Below are 24,160 nucleotides of genomic sequence, written 5' to 3'. Positions count from 1 at the left end.
AGGACTCAACCAAGCGAGTGGCTGGCGGCGGTAGTGGGGTAGAGGCTAGAGCGGCATGGCATCATCGGGAGAATTGAGAAATTTTTGAAAAAGGTCTGGTCAGACGCCCACTGAGTCAAAGTAGAGGTGTCATAGCAGTCGGAGATTAAACTACGCAGTGAACACGTATTGATTTAAAATGGAAAGCATCCCTTGAGAAATTGCTGTTGCTCACCAGTCGACGCTACTCCCTTTCTTCAATTGACGTTTGCAGCCTTGCGGAACCCGTCCTGATATTACCGCGTGATTCATTTGGTACGCGACCCATTTTAGTATCCGTTGTAGAAACGCGGCGGTATTTATAGTCTGAGGTTTTGAGCCTCCGGATTGTACGACCTTTTTGAGTTGTAGCATCCACCCACCTCTCCCCCGAGCAACCTCCGCAATCACACCCGCGCGCGCCCATCATGACTCCCGCCCAAGATATTGCCGGCAACATTAGCCAAATCTCACGCAGCGTATCCAACAGCCTCAACATCAGCACCAGCCCATCCCTCTCGTTCCACAGCCCGCCCTCGACATTCAGACAACCACCGTCTGCCAACTCTAGAGATGGTCGCACCCCGAACCTACCCGGCACGTCGCATGCGCAGCAGCTGGCGAAACAGCTGAAGCCGTTTGACACCAAGGACATCAAAGTCCTTCTCTTGGAAAACGTCAACGAGGCTGGTGTAGATATCTTGAGGGGTCAGGGCTACCAGGTCGAGGCGATCAAAGCCAGCCTAGGAGAGGATGAGTTGATCGAGAAGATTCGTGATATCCATGTGATTGGAATTCGGTCCAAGACGAAGCTCACCAAGAAGTTGCTCGAGGCAGCAAAGAACCTCATTGTCATCGGCTGCTTCTGCATTGGAACCAACCAAGTCGACCTTCAAACTGCTGCCAGCAAGGGTATCGCCGTCTTCAACTCGCCGTTCAGCAACTCGCGCTCAGTTGCCGAATTGGTTATCTCAGAAATCATTGCGCTCGCTCGCCAGCTTACTGACCGCTCCATGGAGCTCCACAACGGTACTTGGAATAAGGTCAGCAAGGGATGCTGGGAAATTCGTGGCAAGACACTGGGCATAGTCGGATACGGACACATTGGTTCGCAACTCAGTGTGCTGGCGGAATCCATGGGAATGAGCGTCATTTACTACGACGTACTGACTACCATGGGCCTGGGAACCGCGCGACAAGTACCGTCTCTGGATGACCTCCTCGCACAGGCCGACTTTGTGTCTCTACATGTGCCCGCAACAGCCGAGACGAAGAACATGATTGGCAAAGAGCAATTTGCAAAGATGAAGGACGGCAGCTATCTCATCAACAATGCCCGTGGTACCGTCATTGACATTGCGGCGCTGATTGAAGCCAGTCGCTCCGGCAAGCTGGCGGGTGCAGCCATCGACGTGTTCCCCAACGAGCCTGCCGGTAACGGTGACTACTTCAGCAACGAGCTGAACACGTGGACAAAGGATCTTGTGGGTCTCAAGAATATTATCCTCACACCGCATATTGGCGGCAGTACCGAGGAAGCCCAGAGCGCAATCGGTGTCGAGGTCAGCACAGCATTAGTCCGCTATGTCAATGAAGGCACGACGCTTGGCGCCGTCAACATGCCCGAGGTCAATCTCCGAAGCTTGACGCTCGACCAGCCCGACTGCATGCGTGTGATTTATATCCACAAGAACGTGCCTGGTGTGCTGAGGCAGGTCAACGGCATTCTGCTGCATCACAACATTGAGAAGCAAATGTCGGATTCGAGAGGCGATGTTGCTTATCTGATGGCAGATATCAGTGAGGTTAAAGAGAGTGAGATTCGGGATATATTCACAAGCTTGGAGGAGTTGTCGTGTAAGTTTTTGTTCTCTAGTTATTCTTAGTGTAGGTCATGGCTAACGGGATTGATTACAGCGTGTATCCGAACGAGGGTCTTGTACTAGGGGTTGGCTCGTCTCCGACAAGTGCCTCAGACTTAGCAAGGTGAGGGAACGAAGCGAACGTGTTTGAGGCGTGTGATTTCTCCTCTCGTTGTGTCTCGAAGTATGACGCCTCTTTCAATTCAACATTTCTTCTTCGAAAAGGGAAACGGGAAACTAGGGTGGGGCGCTGTGTAAAAACTTCAACGTTGAGTCTGTGTGTATGCATGCAGAGCAAAAAAGGCATATGTCGTATTTGTTAGACTTGTTCGTGCACTGGTTTGCTTGGTATAAAAGTGTGCTGGGGCCTGGGGAGTGCCATTGCTAAAAACACATAGAGGCAGAATGCATGATTTATGAAACTGGAGTGAACCAGGGTAATACATCTAATTGAGATGAAGTGAGTTTGTGCAAACGCATGTTGTTTTAGTGTTTGTGATGACACAAGGGTGGCTGTGAAGGGTGTAGAGTACCGTAGGAGCTGAGATGTATGGGGGGAGCACGTGATAGAGTGGAGCATATGTATGCATGCCATGTCATGCTGTCTATGGATATGTACTTGTCAGATGACGCAAACTTGTGACGGGTGACGGGAGGATTTCTCGCTCGACAAAGACATTGAGAGTGCGAGACTGTCTTTGTATGTACTATGTATATACACATCTCGGATGGACGAGACAAGGCAAATGAGGCAAACTGGTTTCAGGAGGTAGACGGGCTGGATCAGGCCGGCGATGTGGCCATGCATGACGGATTTGCAGGGCAGGGAATGGCATGGGCTTGAGGGGGAGTGGGGAGCGAATGGCTCGGCGTAGTGCGGATAGTAGAATACGGTAGACCAGTGTCTGAGGTTGCCGTATGTACACGCAAGCATAGAGGCACACAGGTACAGAGAGGCACCCATACACACAGATCGGTAGACACATCGATACATGGGGGTGCGGCTTATTCGCATGCAGCGTCGAGGAGGTGCATATTGTGAGACGAGAGTCTGCGTGGCCGTGGTTGGTGGTTGGGTAGGGCCCCTGGGGCATGGCCTGTGCGCTTAAGCGGCGTGCTGGCGGTGAGAGGCCCGTCTAGCGCAACCAAGAGAAAGTCGAATCAAGTGCTGGCAGGTGTTCGCATGTTTCCAACCACACCGTTTGTCCTTCTCACTCCTGGGGATGCTGTCAAGCCTGTGACCTGCAGCGCCATCCACTGCTGACCACGACGACGAGCAGCAGCAGTAGCTTCACGACAACAAAGCCAGCGGCCGCACTTATATCGCGAGCTGAGCGTTGACCATCCACCCCCCCTCCCCTCCTTACAGGGAGCCGCTTTGGACCCTGATATTCCGCACCGCCATTTGGAGGACATAGACCACGCAGGAGACGACGCCTGCAACTGCCCACCATGGCTCACATCTACGACATCGGCACCCGCGCATGGCAGCCCGACACCACCGAGGGCTGGGTTGCCTCCGAGGTGACGGACAAGCAGATTGCGGGGGATAAGGTGACGCTGGTCTTCACTCTGGAAAATGGCGAGGTACTCCCACACCCACACCCATGGACTGCGAAGCCTGTTGGAAGAGGACACTGACCATGTCTTGTACAGACCAAGACGGTCGAGACGACTCTCGAAGCCATCCAGACTGGCAACGACGACAAACTGCCGCCATTGATGAACCCCGCCATGCTCGAGGCTAGCGACGACTTAACCAACCTGTCACATCTTAACGAGCCGGCTGGTACGGTTTCCTCTCTATACAAGCAGACAATGCGCATGTCATACTGACCAGCATGCAGTCCTCCAGGCCATTAAGCTTCGTTACTTGCAAAAGGAGATTTACACATATTCGGGTATTGTCCTGATTGCAACGAACCCCTTCGCCCGCGTCGACTCTCTATATGTTCCCGGCATGGTACAGGTCTATGCTGGCAAACAGAGATCATATGGTGCTCCGCATTTGTTCGCCATTGCTGAAGAGGCTTTTGCGTAAGAATTCTTCTCCTGTTCCGCCACCGGCACGGAACCTGGCTAGCAGTGACTAACACGCTACAGCGACATGTTGCGCGACCAGAAGAACCAGACCATTGTCGTTTCTGGAGAGTCCGGTGCCGGTAAGACAGTCAGTGCCAAATACATTATGCGATACTTTGCCACACGAGAGTCTCCCGACAACCCGGGCAAGCGGAGAGGCAAGACCGACCAGATGAGTGAGACAGAAGAGCAAATCCTGGCTACCAACCCCATCATGGAAGCCTTTGGAAACGCGAAAACAACCCGAAACGACAACTCGTCTCGTTTCGGCAAATACATTGAAATCATGTTCAACAAGCAGACGGACATTATCGGTGCCAAGATCAGGACATATCTGCTCGAGCGGTCAAGACTGGTGTTCCAGCCGCTTAAGGAGCGCAACTACCACGTCTTCTACCAGCTGGTAGCCGGTGCTACCGACGAGGAGCGTGAGCAGCTTTCGCTAAAGTCGGTAGAGGAGTTCAGCTACCTCAACCAGGGTAGTGCTCCCGTCATTGAGGGCATGGACGACGTTGCTGAATTCAAGGCGACGAAGCAATCGCTGACCAAGATTGGTGTTTCGTCCGAAACCCAAGACGGTATCTGGCGCCTGCTTGCGGCACTTTTGCACATGGGAGATGTCAAGATCACTGCGACACGAACAGACTCGAATCTTTCTCCCGAGGAGCCCTCTCTTGTCAAGGCTTGTGCCCTGCTCGGAATTGACGCAAACACGTTTGCCAAGTGGATCGTAAAGAAGCAGCTCATTACCAGAGGAGAAAAGATTGTTTCCAACCTGACACAACAGCAAGCTATCGTCGTCCGAGACTCAGTTGCCAAATTCATCTACTCAAGTCTGTTCGACTGGCTAGTAGAGCGAACCAACGAGAGTTTAGCCACAGAAGAGGTCATTGCGTCTGCCCACACCTTCATTGGTGTTTTGGATATCTACGGTTTCGAGCACTTTGCAAAGAACTCTTTCGAGCAGTTCTGTATCAACTATGCCAATGAGAAACTGCAACAAGAGTTCAACGCACACGTCTTCAAGCTCGAGCAGGAAGAGTACATGCGTGAAAAGATTGATTGGACTTTCATCGATTTCGCTGACAATCAGCCGTGTATCGACCTGATTGAGGGCAAGCTCGGTATCCTGTCCCTCTTGGATGAAGAGTCTAGGTTGCCCATGGGTTCTGATGAGCAGTTTGTCACCAAGCTCCATCACAACTACTCGGGAGACAAGCACAAGTTCTATAAGAAGCCTCGATTTGGAAAGTCTGCCTTCACCGTCTGCCACTACGCCGTCGACGTCACATACGAGTCTGATGGCTTCATTGAGAAGAACAGAGATACTGTGCCCGACGAGCACATGGAAGTGCTCAAGGCCTCAAGCAACAAGTTCCTGACTGAAGTTTTGGACACTGCTGCTTCTATCCGAGAAAAGGAGACAGCCAGCACTGCCTCTGCCAAACCGGGTGCTGCAGTCTCAGCAGGACGCAGGGTAGCTACCAACCGAAAGCCAACGCTTGGTGGTATCTTCAAGTCTTCGCTCATCGAGCTCATGCAAACCATCAATTCGACTGATGTTCACTACATCCGTTGTATCAAGCCCAACGAGGCAAAGGCTGCCTGGCAATTTGACGGACCCATGGTTCTGAGTCAATTGCGTGCTTGTGGTGTCCTCGAGACGGTCAGAATCAGTTGTGCCGGTTATCCTACCCGATGGACGTACGAAGAATTCGCCCTACGTTACTACATGTTGGTCAGGTCATCCGAATGGACACCGGAAATTCGTAACATGGCCACAGCCATTTTGAAGAAGGCTTTGGGCACTGGCAAGAATGATGGCACCGACAAGTACCAGATGGGTCTAACCAAGATCTTCTTCCGCGCTGGTATGCTTGCGTTCCTTGAGAACCTGCGTACTGCGCGACTCAATGATGCGGCCGTTATGATCCAGAAGAACCTCCGCGCCAAGTACTACCGCCGCGTCTATCTCGAGATGCGCGAAGCTGTCATTTCGGTTCAGTCATTGGCTAGAGGTTACATGACCAGAGAACGCGCTGAGGAGGCACGACAGGTCAGGGCTGCGACCACCATCCAAAGAGTCTGGAGGGGTAGCAAAGACCGCAAGCGCTTCCTCTTTGTCAGGAACTCGGTCATCAAGTTCGAAGCTGCCGCCAAGGGATACCTTCTCCGCAAGAACATTTTGGACAAGAGGCTTGGAGATGCTGCTCGTATGATTCAGCGGAATTGGCGCAAGCAGCGTTACATCCGCGCCTACAAGAAGCAGATCAAGCAAATCATTACTGTTCAGAAACTGTGGCGAGGACGAAAGGCCCGCAAGGAGTACAAGGTCCTGCGCGCCGAATCTCGCGATCTCAAGAACATTTCCTACAAGTTGGAAAACAAGGTCGTCGAGCTTACTCAGAACTTGGGTACGATGAGGGAACAGAACAAGTCGCTCAAGTCACAAGTGGAGAACTACGAGAGTCAGATCAAGTCATACAAGGAACGCAGCCGAACTCTCGAGAACCGCCAGAAGGAACTCCAGGCCGAAGCCAACCAGGCTGGTATCACTGCTGCCAAGCTGAGCCAGATGGAGGACGAGTACAAGAAGCTGCAGATCAGCTACGAAGAGAGCACTGCCAAGATGCGTCACTTGCAAGAAGAGGAGAAGGAGCTCCGCGCTTCGCTCAAGAGGACTACCGAGGACCTCGAGCAGTCAAAGAGGAAGAGCAATGTCACCGAGACAGAAAAGATGTCGCTCCGCCAGCAACTTGCCGAACTCCAGGAGCAGGTCGAGTTGATGAAGCGCTCTGGACCAATTGCCGGCGATCTCAATGGACATGCTACAAGCATTGCGCCCAGCAGCTTGATCAAGCTCGTCTCCTCGAAGAAGCCAAAGAGGCGCAGTGCCGGACCCGACACTCGCGACATCAACCGCTTCAGCGAACAATACAACCCTCGCCCTGTCTCCATGGCCCCTGGCTCAACCATCCACAGGCAGAACCTCTCCGGCTCAACGTTTGCTCAGCTTGACAACGTCGAGATGGAGCTTGAGAACATCCTTGCTGAGGAGGACATGCTCAACGACGAGGTTACTCTCGGACTCATTAAGAACCTGAAGATCCCATCCCCCACTACCACACCTCCTCCCACCGACAAGGAAGTCCTCTTCCCTGCCTACCTCATCAACCTCGTCACTTCGGAGATGTGGAACAATGGCTTCGTCAAGGAGTCTGAGCGCTTCCTTGCCAACGTCATGCAGTCGATCCAGCAAGAGGTCATGCAACACGATGCCGAGGATGCCATCAACCCAGGCGCCTTCTGGCTATCTAATGTCCATGAGATGTTGTCCTTTGTCTTCCTCGCTGAAGACTGGTACGAGCAACAAAAGACGGACAACTACGAGTACGACCGCCTGCTCGAGATTGTCAAGCACGACTTGGAGAGTCTTGAGTTCAACATTTACCACACCTGGATGAAGGTGCTCAAGAAGAAGCTACACAAGATGATCATTCCCGCCATCATCGAGTCGCAATCACTACCCGGCTTCGTTACCAACGAGAGCAACCGCTTCCTTGGCAAGCTGCTCCAGGGCAGCAACACCCCTGCTTACAGCATGGACAACCTCCTCACCCTGCTCAACAGTGTCTACAAGGCTATGAAGGCATACTACCTTGAGGACTCCATCATCACACAGTGTGTCACCGAATTGTTGAGGCTGGTCGGTGTCACCGCCTTCAACGACCTGCTCATGCGCCGCAACTTCCTCTCATGGAAGCGTGGTCTCCAGATCAACTACAACATCACCCGCATTGAGGAGTGGTGCAAGTCTCACGATATGCCCGAGGGTACTCTACAGCTTGAGCACCTTATGCAAGCTACCAAGCTGCTTCAGCTAAAGAAGGCTACATTGAACGACATTGAGATCATCCAGGACATTTGCTGGATGTTGAGTCCTAACCAGATCCAGAAGCTGCTCAACCAGTACCTTGTGGCAGACTACGAACAGCCTATCAACGGCGAAATCATGAAGGCTGTCGCATCCCGAGTGACGGAGAAGAGTGATGTTCTGCTGCTCACAGCAGTCGACATGGAGGACAGCGGCCCATACGAGATTGCGGAGCCTCGAGTCATTACTGCTTTGGAGACATACACGCCATCATGTAAGGTCTCTTTTTCTTAAATTGTCTGTTTTTGGTTTGCTCAAACCCATCTAACACCTCCATAGGGCTTCAAACACCCCGCCTCAAGCGCCTTGCTGAGATAGTGTCTCAGCAGGCCATTGCGCAACAAGAGAAACTCGAGTTTGACGATGACATGCCCGCCGGCCAATCCAACGGCGATGCTATGAACGCTCTGACTGGCGGCATGGGTATGAACGGCGGGGGAATGAATGGACACGCAACGATTGAAGAAGGTATTGAGGCATGAACTTGAGCATATTTGTAAGCGAAGATTTGGCATTTAGACATGACCGAGACGAAGCGTTAAAGAAAGCCTTATCGTTTTCCCCTGAATGTTTGTAGTTGTAGCTGTCTGTCTCTCTGACTGTCTAGGCTGGGACCTGCATGGAAGGAAAGGTAAAAAAGGCGATACAATTGCTGGGGGTCGGTATCGACGATGATGACGACGAAGATGGAGCGTATTGATTTTCTCTACTTCGCTTTATTTTGGGTTGGGTTATTTAATGCTGGGAAATATGAGATTTTTTGTCTTCTTCAACTGTTAGTTATTGATTGTTCGTCTTATGTAACCAGGTGTTAGCTTCCTGGAAAGAAAGGTTCAAGAAGGTTTCCAGAGTATTGTCCATAAGTCGCGCACAATTACTCGTCACATGCATGGAGCGGCAGTTGACAAGATGGCCAGATGGGCATGCGGCACGACCGGCGGTGCCCCATGTGGAGACGGAAGCGAAGTTGCGAGTCTTGTCCGTATAGTATTGGTTACGTAGGCGCAATCCGGGATGAAAGGGCTTATTCGGACATGGCAATGCGGCAGTCAAGGCCAGGGTGCTCTAGCCGTGGTATTCGCAGGTGAAACTCCGAACCACATGCATGAGGAGCATACGTAAGTGACAGGTAGGAAAGGGCAACGCGCCAAGATTCGCCCGGCCCGCGCCCAGTCCAAAGGACGCTAGGTAACGCTTCCCCGTTCTGGGGCCCTACACTGGTCCCCGCCTTCATCTCATCAAGCGAACACATGGCCAAACCCAAAGATAGCTTGCTGACGGAGTTCCCCTTGTTTCCTTTTTCCCCTTTCGCGTCTTCCCTTTCGCCCTTTTGTTATTTATTATTTTTTGCCAAAACTCGATAATCTAGAAGAAAAGAAGAAGTAGACGATAAGGAAAAGAAACAAGAGCAAGAGAAGATAAGAAACACCAACCAACTTCTATTCACTCTCTTTGTGGTGCCCTCTTAGCCTTTTCTTCTCTGGTTTTCCAGAATCCTTTATTTGGCGGCCTGAGATTTCCCTGCATAGACCTAATCGAACGGTAGTAGGACAGAATACATACACACGAACCGCCCAATGCGCCTTCCCACGTTTCCGTAGACAGACAGAGACACGCAGAGAGAGAACCTTGGGGCTGCATACGTCAGACGCACGCGACCGAGTCCCGCTCTCCCCCCACATCCCTCGCCTTCTTTCCCTTTTTTTCCTTTTCCGTACGTGGGAAGGGAGCTAGGAGGGAAGAAAGAGTCACGGTAGACGGGCAAAGGGAATTAGGGGAAAAGAAAGATGCCGTCTGTTGCACAATGGCGGGGGACACCCTCAGTCAAGGGCCCAACTGAGAGTATACGCATGGCATTGCTGACTGCTTCGCTCATTGGACTCCAGTACGTTTAACTAAGAGACTTTTTTTCTACCAATTATCTTCCAATTTGCTCTTAAATACGGATACAAAACTAACACCTGGGTTCTCAAGGTTCACATGGAACGTAGAAATGACATACTGCACGCCCTACCTCCTCGAGCTCGGCCTCACAAAGTCCAAAATCTCCCTCGTATGGGTCGCGGGCCCGCTATCGGGTCTCATCATGCAGCCCGTTGTGGGCGTCATCGCCGACCGATCTACGTCGCGCTGGGGCCGGCGGCGCCCGTACATGTTTTTCGGAACGATACTGGTATCCATGTTTCTGCTGCTGCTGGGCTGGACAAAAGAAGTTGTGCGATACTTTATCAAGGATGAGGCGGCGGCAAAGAGCGCAAACGTATACGTGGCTGTGTTTAGCATTTACGGAATTGACTTTGCTATCAATGCTGTGCAGGGGAGCTGTAGAGGCCTGATTGTGGATACGCTGCCAATTGAGAAACAGCAGATGGGGAGTAGCTGGGCGAGTAGGATGGTGGCAGTAGGCAAAATGGTGGGATATGCGGCTGGAGCTGCGGATCTCAAAGCGATATTCGGTCCCATGCTGGGTGATACGCAGTTCAAGCAGCTGACAGGTGTTGCGGCGCTGACTTTGTGTCTCACTGTTGCTACGACGAGCTGGGCAGTCACGGAGAGAGTATTGGTTAACGATGGTATGACAAAGGCTTTGGATATCAAGCAGGTGGTTGGAACAATTGCGCATACTGCGCTCAATTTACCAAGAAGTATACAAGCCATCTGTACAGTACAGTTTTGGGCTTGGATCGGTACGTTTTTTTCTTTCCTGGGGAGTTCCAATTCGATGGAATAGTGACACAAGCTAACAAATTCGGACAGGCTGGTTTCCTTTTCTCTTCTATAGCACCACATGGGTCGGCGAAGTCTACCTACGGTACGATGCGCCGCCAGAAATCAAAGCAGCCGGCGACATGACAGGCAAAGTCGGGAGAATCGGCTCGACGGCTCTTGTTTCCTTCTCAATCGTGACATTCATAACGTCCGTCCTGCTGCCCTTCTTCGTCGAGAACCCCGAGCACAGCGAAAAAGGCCCCGGCTTCTCACCCTCGTCCAAACGCAAGTTTGACGCGGGACCCTGGGAAAAACGCAAGCCAAGTCTGCTAACGGCATGGGTCGTTGCACACTGCATCTTTGCGTGCAGTATGAGTATGGCGCCTTTTGTGACTTCCATAAAACACGCGACTTTCATCATTACCCTCTGTGGCGTGTAAGCACATCCTTTCCTGGATTTTCTGTGATGAATTGTGAGCTGACGTTGTATAAAATGATTAAAGGTCATGGGCAGTTGCTTCATGGGCCCCATGGGCATTGATCGGCGTAGAAATCAACCGCTTAAACATGGCCACCGCGCATTCGACACACTCAAAGCGGGCCTCGATTGACCTCTCCGAAACGCAGGATAAGCTGGAAAAGGCGGACGGAGCAGGTGCTGGATCGGGCAGAGGAGGAGCAAGCTCAGGGCAGTATCTGGGCATCATGAACCTGTACACGACGCTCCCGCAATTCATGGGCACCGCCATTTCTTGGGTCGTCTTCTCCATCCTGGAACCGGGTAAGAGTCCCGAGCTGAGCGAGGCGCCGCCAGAGGAGCATCACAGCACGGATGGACCCAATGGTATTGCTGTCTGTTTGTTCATTGGAGCGTGTTCGGCATGTCTCGCGGTAGTGGCTACTTTGAGATTGGGCAGGATCCAGGGAAAGATGTAGGAAAGAGGGCCATCCATGTGTGGCATAATATGGCTCGAACACCAAGACACAAAACTTTTTTTTCTCTTTGCCGCCTCGTGTGCAAGCATCAAGGTCGCAATCTGTACAATACATTCATACATATCCGAACTACCTCCGTTTCCTCCAACCCTCCACCCTAGCAAAGCCATCAGCGATGAAGGCAAAATGCGAGCTGACGCGCTAGGCGGGATCGGGGCCCAGGAGAGATTTTACTCTAAGATTTTCTAGTGGCCCGCTTTGTTCTAGAAGACAGGTGTGGCTCTGTCGGTGGTACACTTCCGGGCTTCGGGAAGATAGAGGTGTAGTGATCGTACGCACATACGTGTATGTAACGATGTGTATCGATCGAGAATGGTGACATGGTCATGATGATGATGATGAGGGTCCCTGCTCTGACGAGCAGTGCAACGTGGATGAATCAGGTCAGGCAGCTGGCGAGGGTTTTCGTTGAGGGCAAAGGGCCTTTTTTTCTCTAATCTTTATCTGGGTGGGTGGAGATGGGGGGCGCATCGCATGGTGTGCGGTCTCCAGGTTGCTCGACTACTGCTACAGCAACTGCTCGCAGCATCCGCATCGGCGGCCAAGGTCGGCCACGCATGGATGCAGCAGCGCGGCGACAGTGCGGGAGCGGGTTGCAGGGCAATGGGAGGCGGTAGAGGCTACTGTGCACAAGCTGCAAGCAGACTGAAGCCGTCTATGGCCAGAGGAAAGAGGGCCTTGAGTCGTCCGTTGCGCGTGCCACGCCACGCTGGGCCTGGGAAAAGACGGTCAGGGTACAAAACCATCGGGGGCCCGGCTGGCCTGCGCGCCACAAGCTTTTCTTTCTTTCCAATTCCCAGCGGCCGCCTTGAAGAAGCCAGCTTGATTGTTGCTGTTGCTCGTCGTTGCAGACTCTCGCACACCTCATCCACGCCTGCTCACGCACGCAAGCCCCCCGGCTCGCCCTCGATCCCTTGTATTTTCACACTAGGCACAACTAGGCCCGTCCCTAGAAAACAACCCTTGCCTCGACTCAACCGCCGAAACATTTCCATCTCTCCCCAACCACTTCGCTTCGCCACTCTTACATCCACACCACTCATTCGCCAAGATGTCTGAGCCGATCCGCAATAAGAAGATGGATGCCATTACCGCTCCGTAAGTAGTTTTTGACTCGATTTTTTTCTGTCTGCAGTCCCCCCGACTTGCGTCTCCTCCTCCACTATCCCTCCATCACAAACTCCAACTGCACCCCTCGCCTCATTTCCCCTCCACCCCCTCCATACATCATCCAACATGGACGTCCCTCAGTCTAACGTCCGCCCGACCAGCACCCCCCAAAACACGCCTGCAAATGCCGCCCCGATATCGTCGCACGCTCAGCAGCCTGGTGTTGGCACCATCAAAGAAGGTACGTCGCGAGAAAGAAAAATCCTTGTTGTTGTTGCTGCTGCCCCTCCAACCCCGCCCTGCCCTGTTTGCCGCACGCCCTGACCGCCAATCTGACTTTTTTTTTCTTGTGTCGCAGAGGACATGGAGCGCACTGCCGCTGGACTTTTTGCTGCCAACCCCGCCCTCGTCGCCATGATGCAGAACAAGCTCGGCTCGCTCGTCGGCCGCTCCAGCGGCTACATTGAGTCGCTTCCCGCCTCAGTTCGCCGCCGAGTGGCCGGCCTCAAGGGCGTCCAGAAGGAGCACTCGAAGCTCGAGGCTGAGTTCCAGGAAGAGGTGCTCCAGCTCGAGAAGAAGTACTTTGCCAAGTTCACACCCCTGTACCAGACGCGCCAGAAGATTGTCAACGGCGCCGAGGAGCCCTCAGAAGAGCACGTCAAGATTGGCGAGCAGCAGCAAGAGGACGACGAGGATGAGGACCAACCTGAGGCTGAGCTCAACAAGGACGAGGGCAAGGATGTCAAGGGTATTCCCGAGTTCTGGCTGAGCGCCATGAAGAACCAGATCTCGCTCGCCGAGATGATCACAGACCGCGATGAGGCTGCTCTCAAGCACCTCATAGACATCCGTATGGAGTACCTCGACCGCCCCGGTTTCCGCCTCATCTTTGAGTTTGAGGACAATGACTTCTTCACCAACAAGACCATCACCAAGACCTACTACTACCAGGAGGAGAATGGCTATGGCGGTGACTTCATCTACGACCACGCCGAGGGTGACAAGATTGAGTGGAAGGCTGGCAAGGACTTGACTGTCCGTGTCGAGAGCAAGAAGCAGAGGAACAAGAGTGAGTTTTTTTGATGATGTTCTTTTGTCACATGACAAGACACTAATATGATTCTTCGCAGACACCAAGCAGACGCGCGTTGTTAAGAAGACTGTGCCTACGGAGTCGTTCTTCAACTTCTTCGACCCACCCAAGCCCCCACAAGACGACGACGACGCCACCTCCGACATCGAGGAGCGTCTCGAGCTCGACTACCAGCTTGGTGAGGATATCAAGGAGAAGCTCATTCCCCGTGCCATTGACTGGTTCACCGGCGAGGCTCTTCAGTATGAGAACATTGAAGACTTTGACGAGGGCGAGTTTGAAGACGAGGATGACGAGGATGAGGATGAGCTCAGCGATGATCGCGAGGAGGAAGAGGAGTCTGATGACGAGGTAGGCATTGACAGTGATTTGATATATCAGAACACCACTAACACACTTGCAGAACGACGGCACAAAACCCAAGCAGGAGGCTGCCGAGTGCAAGCAGAGCTAAATGCATCAGCCTGTACCACATCTCACATTACCAAGAGCGTAATCCTCCGAGTCGTTCAGGGCGAAATGTTCATCTTGGACTGCTACAGCATGGGTCCATGGCGATCTCGGCTTGCCACGACGTTTCCACGAATCTTTATATCCAACACCACCTTTCCATGACTTCTTACCTGGCGTAATACTTGCATCAAGAGAGCGCAGGGGTAAATGGTTGATTGGGGTTGCCACGAACTAGCCATGTCACCAAGTATTCTAGACCTCCCACCCTTTCTACACACATCCCCTTTTATCAGGTTCACGGCCCACAACCAACGATCGCTTAGCATAAACGGCGTTGTCTAGGTGGGGTTTTGCTGCATGTATTTTCCTTGGGATTGCAAAGAGGGCTTGATGTTTTACGATGGCAGTAGAATGGCGTAATCAGGCTCAAGTGTGTGTCATGAGTAAATGAAAAGAAAAAGTTTGAAGCCCCATGGTTGGACCGTGTCATGTTGTGCGTGGGGGATGTTCACTGTGACGTATCAGAGTGAATAGGACCGTAATTGTGAACGGCGCGAGCGGGCGTCGATTTGAACGACAGGCTACCGAAGTTATCTGCAAAAAAGTATCTTTCGACAATGACCCTGCATGCTTGATTTTTTCCTGTTGGACCACTAATTGCAGCCGGGGTTGGAGACTGGCAGCGTATTTCCTGCTCATTCTTTTGTGATCGTTATGTGTGCGGATTGAGTACGTAGCGCGGGGTAAATTAGCGGCGCGGTGGGGGGCTTGCTCAGCAGCCGGGTGAAGTTCGGGAAATGGAGGGGGAAAGCTCTTGGGAAAAATAATTCTGGGATGCCTGTAGTGTACAGCGATTATATGCCAACTTTTTTTGAACGCGATCGCACACACTAAGTACTTTTTACGATTGTGCTCCTATACTCTTGATTCTTCACCTCCGGAAATCACTGGCAAAAAAAACCAACGAGAAAAGAATTTCCGAGCCACTTTCTTCGCTGCAGGCGCATACAGTAATAGAGAGAGAGAGAGAGAGAGAGAGAGAGAGAGAGCATTCCGTGTGCACTCTGAAGCCCACACCCGCAAAACGCGAACCAGAAGAAAACGAAACGCAACGAACGAACGAAGAGGGACAACAATGGGGCGCACAAATCCCAACATTGTAATAACGGGTACACCGGGCGTAGGCAAGACGACGCACGCAGAGCAACTGGCGCAAGCAACCGGGTTGAAGCATTTGTCTGTGAATCAGATTGTGAAGGATGAAGGGTTCCACGAGGGCAAAGATGAGGAGACGGGGAGTTGGATTGTAGACGAAGATAAGGTAACGTCTTTTCCCTTAACCCCTTTAACAATATGACATTTTCAAGCAACGCCGTTTCTTTGCAGACAAGTTCTGATTTTAAACTTGTCATACTAGCTCCTTGACTACCTCGAATCCCTCCCCCTGCACTCGACCGGCGGCTACATCCTCGACTGGCACGCCTGCGACCTCTTCCCCGAACGCTGGATCGATCTCGTCGTCGTGCTGCGGTGCGACTCGTCTATCTTGTACGACCGCCTCACTGCGAGAGGTTATACGGGCAAGAAGCTAGAGGAGAATATGGATAGTGAGATTATGCAGGTTTTGTTGGAGGAGGCGAGGGAAGCGTATAGAGAGGAGATTGTGGTGGAGTTAAAGAGTGAGAGTACAAAGGATGTCGAGGGGAATTTGGAGAGGTGTGAGGGGTGGGTTGAGCAGTGGAGGAGGGATAATGTGAGGAAGGAGGGGGAGGAGGAGAAGTGAGGTGAGGGGGAAGAAGGGGGGTAGGAGAAAATAACGAGGAATGTGTATGATACCATTGTAACGATTATGAGATTATTTTCTGTTTATCTCTCTCTCTTTCTCTCTTCTTTCTTTGGGTATTGGAGATTTAGATGGTGCTGCTCCTGCTGGTAGTGTATAGCTCAAGATGATTCCGTCTTACTCGCCAACCACTCCTTCAGTTTCTCCAACGCCTTGCCCCGATGGCTAATCTTGTTCTTCTCGCTCTTATCCATTTCCGCATATGTCTTGCCTTCGTACTCGAAGCATGAGTCCCAGCCTATAACATTTATTAGCAACAAAAATCTCTCTCTTTCAAACCCCCTCGTCCCCCCGCTTTCCTTCGTTCTTTAATGTCTGAAATTGGGGAGGGGGCGATGTAAACGACTTACCAAAAACAGTAGACCCCCGACTCTCAACTAACTTGCCATCCGTCCTCCCCTGAAACAAAATCGCCTCGTGACCCGGTCCCTCGCAGTACCCGAATGTGCAGACTGCCTGGGCAGATTTGTCGTCGAAGCCTGCGAGGAGTTTGTGCAGGTTTAGGGGCCCGAGGGAGAGCATGAACCATTTGCTGCGATAATAAGGTAAGAAAGAGTGGGGGTTAGGAGGGGGGAAGGGGGGGTGGAGGGATGGGAGGAAAACGTACATGTATGGGCCGGGAAGGTCGTTCATGGCGGGGAAGCAGAGGCAGGTGTCTTCGACTAGGACGGGGCCTTTTATCTGTGACAGGTGGTCAGTATAAGGCGAAATGAATTGTGCGTATTCATGGATGTTCAGGTCAAATTCGATGCAGTAATTGAAGAACTTACTGCTTCAGCGGCTCGTCGCGCCTTATCTCTGGTCACTTCTTCGACTGTGCCTTGGATCTCGACTAGATCGACATTCTGGTTTCGCAGCTCAATGACGCCCGAGAGGATGGCCTGGACTTCGGCGAGCTTGTTTTTGTTGCCGGTTATGAAGTTGAGGTGTTTGGGGACTGATGTAGAGGCCATTTTGAATGGCTTTGGATCTGTCAATGGGGAATAGCGTTTATCTTGTATGTTGTTAAATTTGTTGTACGCTTTTTAGTTGTTGCTGTGCTGAATGTTAACAACCAAGCATTGAAGTCGCAATGCTGTGTTTTGATATACCTGCTTTCCAGACTCTTATTCCGCTGATTGTTAATCAGCGTCTTGAAAATTTCGAAATGACTACAATAGCGGAATTAGCAGACGTGCAGGTGTAAAGGGCGCAGTTGGCGTCAAGCCCACGAAGCGGTAACATTAGCCTATCTTCTGTAAAGGGCGTAATCCACCAACACTGCCACATTGAATTTTTTTTAGCGTCATGGTGGTACGTACAATCTAAGAGATGCGTTCCTCACACGATGTTCTGATTACAGTGCCAGTCTTGCAGATATGTTGATAAGACCGAGGGGTTCTATGATTAGCTTCTCACTTGTACTAGTAAGCGAGCTGAACAGGGATCCTGTGCCTCAAATGTAACCGTGGCCGACAAACCATTACCCTCAGCCGCAGCAATCACACCCTGCTATGTACCTGCATAAACACCTGTTGTCCTCGAAATTACCCATTCCCAGCTTAGAAAGACTTGTATAATCGCCGAAGCGAAAAGAGCCTCATGGCTTGAGGCTGAGCCTTTCACCGTCATTCCGTTTTACCAGCGACAATCACGACACCCACAACAGCTGATCCTCATCACGGCGCATAGCGGAGCTGGGCATTTTCCATTTCCTGACCCTCACCGAAAATTACACTGTACACTGCCGCTTCGTCACCGCCAGAATGGGTTCTCTCAAGACGTTGTTTCTGGCGGTGCATGCCTCAAACGGCATAATAAGAGCATTGTTTCTGCCAGCATGCTATATCACGCTCTTCAGTCCGATCGCACTGGCTATTGCATGGTACTTTGGCTTGTTACAGACACTCGAGAACCTTATACCTGAAGACTTTTCCTGGTTCGATCTTCTACCTCAATTCGCTATTTCGGCAGTCCTTTTCCTTTTGCCTACCAGATTCTTCTCGGCCTCGGGTAACGAAGTTAAGACTAAAGATGGGAAGAGACGGGTACAATCGCTGCCATACTGGATCCCAGGGTTCAGAAACCTCTGGAGTATCGTGCTTAGTGGCGAGGAGTGGTTAAAGAGCGTAAGGTAAGCACGAATATTTGTTCTACTATAGTATATGTACTTAACCATTTGCAGAGAATCATCTACCGCAAATATGATTGCGTACAAGGCTGCAGGAACTCAACATAATGTCCTGCTTTCAGAAACTCTACTTGCTCAGATCTACAAGAATTGGCCGAACCTGGAAACCCCGGACAACAACCTAACCGCCATTCTTCGCAACGCATTCAAGCTACCTTCAGTAATGGAAAGCCACTATCTTGAGATATTACCGGAAATCAACCAGGTTGTTGAAACAGAACTGTATGGAGGGCCGACTAAGGAGAGCCTTATCAAAACGTCACTGAGTCTCTTATCCGATTCCCTTCCGGACCTCGTCACTTTCAATTCAAGCATTGTCGACCAGATGCAATGGGAACGCGTCTCAAACATGGAGCTCACGGATGGTACATCGGAGGTCGAGTGCAATCTGTTCACGCTTGTCAATGAGTTTTGTTGCAACGCCATTCTGCCGCCGATTGTTGGAACTCATTTCACTGAATCCTATCAACTACTTCCTACGGACTTGGCTGCTCTTAATGAACGCTTTTGGGCACTCGCTCTTGGTTTACCTCGGTTATCGCCTATTCAAGGTCTACCAGGATCAGCTTTGGCCCAAAAGAGGTTGATACAGAATTTTGCAAGTCACTTTGGGGATCTGACCAACCCACCAGTAAAGCGAGTGCCAGCTGACGATGAGAGTGTGAGCGGCGAGGAAGATACAGATGCTGATACAGTAACACCTCTAATGAAACTCAATCAAGTATTCTCCAAGCATGATCTTCCAATGGAACTCAGAGCTTCGATCGCTCTCCACGTTGTACACGATATAGTCTCAGAAGTCGTGCCGCTTGTTTTCTGGACGCTACTACATGTATACTCATCGTCGAAAGTGCAAGAGCCAAAGACTTTGGAAAGTTTGCCACTCGAGAGGATCAAGAAAGAGACTGGGACCTGGGCCCAGGCTTTCCAACCGCCATCAATTCATTCCGCATTCCCAGCACCACCAGAGATACGCTTTGGATCAGCTGCTCAAGTTCTCACTACGACCTTTTCACCTTATCTTCGCTCGTGTATCAACGAGACTCGCCGTCTGTACAGCTGCTCTGTCAGTGCGTACAAGATCAAACAGCCCATTACGCTGAAAGAAGAGGATGCTGTACGGACAGGCAAAGAAGAGGAATGGGAGCTCGAAGCGGGGACGTTTGTTGACATCGGCCTTTCTCGATCTATGATCAATTCATCGCCGGCATCACACCCTGCTCCACAAACCTATAAGTCGGACCGCTTCCTCAATGCCCCGGTTTCATGTTCTATTGTTGCTCCGAACGACCTGTCAGAATCGTACAAGACTGCACTTCTCATCCCGTTGGTCGCTGGTATCATGCAGCTATGGGAGATTGCTCCGGCGCCAAAGAAGAGCTTCTTTGACCAAATGCAGGAAGCAGGGAATGAAGCATCAATTGGCGCAGCCGCGCTTTCCGGAGAGGAAAAGGCGGCAAGAGAAGAGGCCAACAGAGCGAGAGAGAATGCAAAGAGAAAGGATGCAAAATGGGCGCTTCCGACGGCCGTTGATGGAGCAAGTATCAAGGTTCCGAAGGCTGATGTAAGGGTAAGGATCCGTAGGAGGGAAGGTTTACCTACAAGTAAGATTGTTGGGCGCATTGGCTAGCGAACCATTCTGAGACCTGAGCGAAGCGGGCTATCGCCCGTTGCCGGACTAGGAGATACCTTGTATACAGTTACGCGAATAGTACGAGTTTCAAGTGTAACAAGTGTCACCGCGTGTCAAAAAACGCATGCATATCGATGATTTCTAGCGAATGCTTACGGTCGGACCGTGATCCAGAGGGACGCCATACACATGTCTAGGCACACAAGTATTGGAGCGTGTCAAGTTCCGTGGTCATCGACGATGCCAATGCCTTTGAACTTGCAACCTCCAAAAAATCTCCATGACACGAATCAAAACAAGAAAATCAATAAACTATCTTTTGCTATCGAACCTTGTGCCAAGTCAGCGATCGTACCTGTAGCCGGGTGTGTATCTGCCACATCACAATAGTCCTGTAACCTAGGCACTCGTACCCGTTTCCCCAAGTGCCCGAGGTGTGTCCACATCAGGAAAGCCACGATGCCCAAACCTCGATCTCGATCCGCAACCCTATCTATCTCCCTGTAGAGTGTATCTGGAATCACGATGATTCCACATTAAAAACAAGGGTGTAGTACGAGACATGGCTCCATCAATGTACATATACACATACGTACATTGTACATGAAATGCACATGTACATCTCGGCCGCTGACGTCGGCCGCATATCACCCAACCAAAGTAGCGGTGAAAACCAACAAGGGAAAGCGGGTGTAGGGCAGGGGTGTGGAAGGGAAGGGGGTGGATGCATACCTTTCTACAAGAAAAAAACCCGCCCATCTGCCGATCGACACTAGAAGCAACCACGCATTCCACCATCAACCATGACCTCCGCATTACTCCATTACCGGACGTCGGCTGTGCAAAAGGAAGGAAAACGCCCAAAACAAGCAACACCCCTGCACAACGACCAAGTACACACCGAACCATGTCCAAGCATCCCCCCCCAATCACTCTCCCCCTCTCTCTCTCTCCGCAAATAAGACGCGCGCGCATCTGTATACGATATGTCCAGCACCCCCTGCCCTCGGTTCCCGTTTCCCCGCGAAAAGCCAGCATAAACGACATGGGGCCATGTGTAGTAACGCAAACAAGAAAAATGGGAACATGGCGACGCTTAGACGCGCCGGTGAGAGGCCAAGGCGTCCCCAAAGCGCGCGTGCGCCATTCAAATCCACCTATGGAGACGGGACGATCGGAGTGTTGTTCTTGTTCGTGCGCGCGCGCTCTCTCCATCGCGCAACACGTCTGCTCGCGTTCCAGAGAGTCTAGAAGCGCGGTTCGTTTTCGGGGGAACATGGGGGCGTTGGGCTGTTTACCTTTTTTGTTACTAGCGAAAGGGAAGTCGGAGACGGCCGGGTGGGGTGGAATGGAGCTGAGGGGCGTTGGTCAGGTGCCTTAAGGTTGTGTACGTGTATATACCACTTTGGTGAGTTAAGGTCAGGATGTAGACGGATGGGAATGAGCGAGAGAGAGAGAGAGAGAGAGAGAGAGAGAGAGAGAGAAAAAAAAGACGCATCACGGCATGTGGGCTGATGACGGGTCCGGATAGGAATGAGAGGATTTATTGTTTTTTTTACTATTGTTATGAATAATGGGGGAAGCAATAGTTGGACTGGGATACAGGTACTTCGTGATATGCATGCAAGGTGGTTGTGAAAGATCTAGATTAAGCTTGTGTAATCCGGAGCCTCGAGCCTGTGGATACATGTCACGTGGTGAGTTGAAGGCGGTCAGGGGACGCCTCAGTAGGATATTCTTCCGAGGATAGTGGTCTTTACACATGACTTGTAAGTACGCGAGCTGAACGGCAGGAACCTCGAGCCGTTGAATATAAACTTTATAAGAATTTCAAAATGACGTTTCCCCATCGAGAAGAACTACAGCTTCGGTATCAGCCTTCCTAGCTCAGTGGTAGAGCGCGTCACTAGTAATGACGAGGTCGTCAGTTCAATTCTGGCGGAAGGCAGCTTTTTTGCTGGTGGCATCGTAGCGCAAGTGTGGTAGTAATTGTGGCAGTTGCAGGAACCAGTCTTCATCACATGTCCATGCATGAAGGCGCAGATTGCAATTAGTTTTTGACTGACCGCCAGATAGCACAACTATACACATGAATCACAAAAACATATTCAGTTACTGCACTTTGTTTGTTATCGGAGGATGAATCTTTTTGTACCGCGCTTCATTGATTGTGCGACTATTTGCATATTCAGGGTGCACTGGCCAGTGCTGTCAACACAGACCACACATGACATACGATTCAAGGCACAGATGCGACAGGATGACTAGTGCACTAAAGGTGCATGAAATTGGAACTCGTCAATGTCATTTCCATGATACTTTTCCCGCACGACCTGATAACACCAGATGCGGATCGTACCCCATGCACGCCATCACTGCCGCGGACTCGCATGTAGGGTCATGTTTATCTTTTATTTGTAAACACAAACACCTTTGGAATGCCGATATCATGCCGCAGAAAGTTGAAAAGACCCAGAACCCCTTGGCTATCCATTGATACCCTTAAACCTGCTCAAGGACAGTCTCCTTGAACTCACGCTCAACCTTCTGGCCAGAGTCGTCCTGGCTCGACTCGCCGTGGAGACCAAGGAGAGCACCAAGGTCGAACTTGGGTGCCTTGAGGAGCTTGACCTTTCGGACGTGGACCTGTATGTTGTGTTAGCCTTTTGACATAGCTCGTAGCGGTCCTAGCAAGCACGTACGTTCTGGAGGGGGTAGATGCCCTGGGTGGCCTTCTCAATCTCACGACCAATGACCTCGGGGATGAGCTTCTGGGTGAGCTGGGCGAGGGTGCATGCGCTGGCGTCGCGGGTCATGATCTCCATCATCTTCTTGCGGATAGCCCTGATCTGCGACGATTGAGCGTATGTGGTCTTCTTGACCTGGTTTGGTCGTCGCTTGGTGAAGGCAATGCAGAAGAGGCGGATGAGGTAGTCATCGGTGGTCTTGACGACGACGTTGGCCTCGATGAGGGTTTGCCACTTGCGGACGAGGGAGCGGAGCTTGTCGGAGGTGAAGTCGAGACCGTGGAAGTTGGTCAGGCAGTTCTTGCCTTGGACCTCGTCGACGCGAAGCTTGACCTTGCGGAAGGCGTGGTCCTCATCCTTCTGGAGATCGGCGAGCGAGACCTCGAATATCCGGCCCTTGAGAGCGTCGTTTGCGTTCTTGAGACCGGTGGTACGGTTGACGAGGGTCTTTCCAACACTGCGAAGAACGTAGAGTAAGCATTGAATCCCCGTGTGTGTGGCAGCGGGAAGTCTTACTCTCGGACCGCGAAAGTTCCTGGGGCCTTGATGTTGTACCAGTCCTTCTTAGCGAAGGTGTCGGTCTTCTTCTTGAGACCCTTCTTTCCCTTTGAAAGACGCTTGTTCTTGCCGACAGCCATGATTACGAGTCTTGTTGTCGGGCGTCGAGATGTGGTGGGTTGTCGTCGTCGATGTCGAAGAGCGAGAATCCAACGCCAATGTGGTGTTGAAAATCTAAGCGAGCCCAGTAGCGCATCACGTGCGCCAAGACCACACAAGGCCACAGCGATCCGCAGATGCACCACTTTGACTGCAATGCAAAGCGCCTGGCTGGACAGCGACCTGGTAGATCAATATCTAGGAAACCTGGGGCGATCTTTGGTAGGCGGAAGAAGCCAGCATCTTGTCGCTTTGTATTGGTTCTGGAGGGTTTGAGTGCTGCACGACGTTTTGCTATCTATAGGCTGGACATGCACGAATTGATCCTATCACTGAGACACGAGTAACATAGGGGTTAAACATCCGCGGCGTGCAGTCCATTATTCTCTGATAAGGTGCGATGCGCGTGTGCAGAGGAGGAGCGAGTCCAGGCCTCAACGTGTGGCGATGGTGGGGGGCGATAGAATCACCACCACAACTTCAATCACGGAATAACATGTGAAAATATCGGTAATATGATAATGCGTTGGTATTGTCATGTTATTACATCTAGTATACTTCTAATATGGGAGTGGGCTTGGTACGGGCTGGAAAACGCCTCACGTGCCTGGCCCCTCAACCTAAGGGAGCTGTGCTCATGCGCCTCCTTTAGCATCGTACCGACTCGAACACGTGCACTGCGGTGATATGACCAAAAGCAACAGCCCAGTGGCTGTGCTTGTAGTCATCAGACACCTGGACAGGCCGCTTCCTTCCACCCCACGTAACGTGCCGCCACGCACCTCCACGTCGCACAGGGCTGACAGTCTGACTTGACTTGCCTGCGCACAAATCATCGTGAAGGTAGTGTAGT

At 51.5% G+C, this 24,160-nt stretch overlaps 10 protein-coding genes and 1 non-coding gene across 11 annotated transcripts; 8 read left to right on the top strand and 3 right to left on the bottom strand.

The window, feature by feature from the left end:
• The first annotated feature begins 82 nt into the window (after positions 1-82).
• Positions 83-2,335, top strand: COCSADRAFT_197463 (uncharacterized protein). Its single transcript, XM_007699106.1, has 2 exons — positions 83-1,875; positions 1,936-2,335. The coding sequence occupies exons 1-2, from the start codon at positions 447-449 to the stop codon at positions 1,962-1,964; spliced, it is 1,458 nt and encodes a 485-aa protein (XP_007697296.1). The 5' UTR covers positions 83-446; the 3' UTR covers positions 1,965-2,335.
• A 740-nt stretch (positions 2,336-3,075) lies between these two features.
• COCSADRAFT_136955 (uncharacterized protein) lies at positions 3,076-8,871 on the top strand. Its single transcript, XM_007699105.1, has 5 exons — positions 3,076-3,467; positions 3,537-3,669; positions 3,728-3,917; positions 3,984-8,110; positions 8,176-8,871. The coding sequence occupies exons 1-5, from the start codon at positions 3,333-3,335 to the stop codon at positions 8,376-8,378; spliced, it is 4,788 nt and encodes a 1,595-aa protein (XP_007697295.1). The 5' UTR covers positions 3,076-3,332; the 3' UTR covers positions 8,379-8,871.
• A 601-nt stretch (positions 8,872-9,472) lies between these two features.
• On the top strand, positions 9,473-11,899 carry COCSADRAFT_292237 (uncharacterized protein). Its single transcript, XM_007699104.1, has 4 exons — positions 9,473-9,781; positions 9,871-10,583; positions 10,654-11,041; positions 11,109-11,899. The coding sequence occupies exons 1-4, from the start codon at positions 9,684-9,686 to the stop codon at positions 11,539-11,541; spliced, it is 1,632 nt and encodes a 543-aa protein (XP_007697294.1). The 5' UTR covers positions 9,473-9,683; the 3' UTR covers positions 11,542-11,899.
• Positions 11,900-12,837: 938 nt separating this feature from the next.
• Positions 12,838-14,258, top strand: COCSADRAFT_158068 (uncharacterized protein; the record flags this gene model as incomplete). Its single annotated transcript, XM_007699103.1, has 4 exons — positions 12,838-12,952; positions 13,070-13,780; positions 13,842-14,155; positions 14,208-14,258. 4 exons carry the CDS (start codon positions 12,838-12,840, stop codon positions 14,256-14,258), a joined length of 1,191 nt encoding a protein of 396 aa, XP_007697293.1.
• Positions 14,259-15,392: 1,134 nt separating this feature from the next.
• COCSADRAFT_82406 (uncharacterized protein) lies at positions 15,393-16,040 on the top strand (the record flags this gene model as incomplete). The annotated part of the gene is made up of 2 exons (XM_007699102.1): positions 15,393-15,578; positions 15,675-16,040. The coding sequence occupies 2 exons, from the start codon at positions 15,393-15,395 to the stop codon at positions 16,038-16,040; spliced, it is 552 nt and encodes a 183-aa protein (XP_007697292.1).
• Positions 16,041-16,120: 80 nt separating this feature from the next.
• On the bottom strand, positions 16,121-17,453 carry COCSADRAFT_292260 (uncharacterized protein). Its single transcript, XM_007699101.1, has 6 exons — positions 17,402-17,453; positions 17,192-17,251; positions 16,871-17,135; positions 16,708-16,781; positions 16,451-16,632; positions 16,121-16,338 (listed from the first exon to the last, which is right to left on the bottom strand). Exons 3-6 carry the CDS (start codon positions 17,051-17,053, stop codon positions 16,202-16,204), a joined length of 576 nt encoding a protein of 191 aa, XP_007697291.1. The 5' UTR covers positions 17,054-17,135; positions 17,192-17,251; positions 17,402-17,453; the 3' UTR covers positions 16,121-16,201.
• Positions 17,454-17,549: 96 nt separating this feature from the next.
• COCSADRAFT_34497 (uncharacterized protein) lies at positions 17,550-20,051 on the top strand. Its single transcript, XM_007698439.1, has 2 exons — positions 17,550-18,213; positions 18,265-20,051. Exons 1-2 carry the CDS (start codon positions 17,846-17,848, stop codon positions 19,898-19,900), a joined length of 2,004 nt encoding a protein of 667 aa, XP_007696629.1. The 5' UTR covers positions 17,550-17,845; the 3' UTR covers positions 19,901-20,051.
• A 23-nt stretch (positions 20,052-20,074) lies between these two features.
• COCSADRAFT_34496 (uncharacterized protein) lies at positions 20,075-20,476 on the top strand. The gene has a single exon (XM_007698438.1). The coding sequence runs from the start codon at positions 20,093-20,095 to the stop codon at positions 20,291-20,293; it is 201 nt and encodes a 66-aa protein (XP_007696628.1). The 5' UTR covers positions 20,075-20,092; the 3' UTR covers positions 20,294-20,476.
• A 674-nt stretch (positions 20,477-21,150) lies between these two features.
• Positions 21,151-21,414, bottom strand: COCSADRAFT_34495 (uncharacterized protein; the record flags this gene model as incomplete). Its single annotated transcript, XM_007698437.1, has 1 exon — positions 21,151-21,414. A coding segment is annotated over one exon (264 nt), but the record flags the coding sequence as incomplete, so codon positions are not given.
• Positions 21,415-21,779: 365 nt separating this feature from the next.
• COCSADRAFT_t21 lies at positions 21,780-21,851 on the top strand. Its single transcript has one exon. It is a non-coding gene; the product is annotated as a tRNA-Thr (tRNA).
• A 167-nt stretch (positions 21,852-22,018) lies between these two features.
• On the bottom strand, positions 22,019-23,344 carry COCSADRAFT_34493 (uncharacterized protein). The gene is made up of 3 exons (XM_007698436.1): positions 23,167-23,344; positions 22,606-23,107; positions 22,019-22,549 (listed from the first exon to the last, which is right to left on the bottom strand). The coding sequence occupies exons 1-3, from the start codon at positions 23,286-23,288 to the stop codon at positions 22,406-22,408; spliced, it is 768 nt and encodes a 255-aa protein (XP_007696626.1). The 5' UTR covers positions 23,289-23,344; the 3' UTR covers positions 22,019-22,405.
• Positions 23,345-24,160: the final 816 nt, after the last annotated feature.

The sequence above is a fragment of the Bipolaris sorokiniana genome (genome assembly GCF_000338995.1).
Source record: "Bipolaris sorokiniana ND90Pr unplaced genomic scaffold COCSAscaffold_3, whole genome shotgun sequence".
NCBI classification, from domain to species: Eukaryota; Fungi; Ascomycota; class Dothideomycetes; order Pleosporales; family Pleosporaceae; genus Bipolaris; species Bipolaris sorokiniana.
The sequence above is the reverse complement of the archived record's forward strand: the minus strand, read 5'-3'. Positions and strand labels throughout refer to the sequence as shown.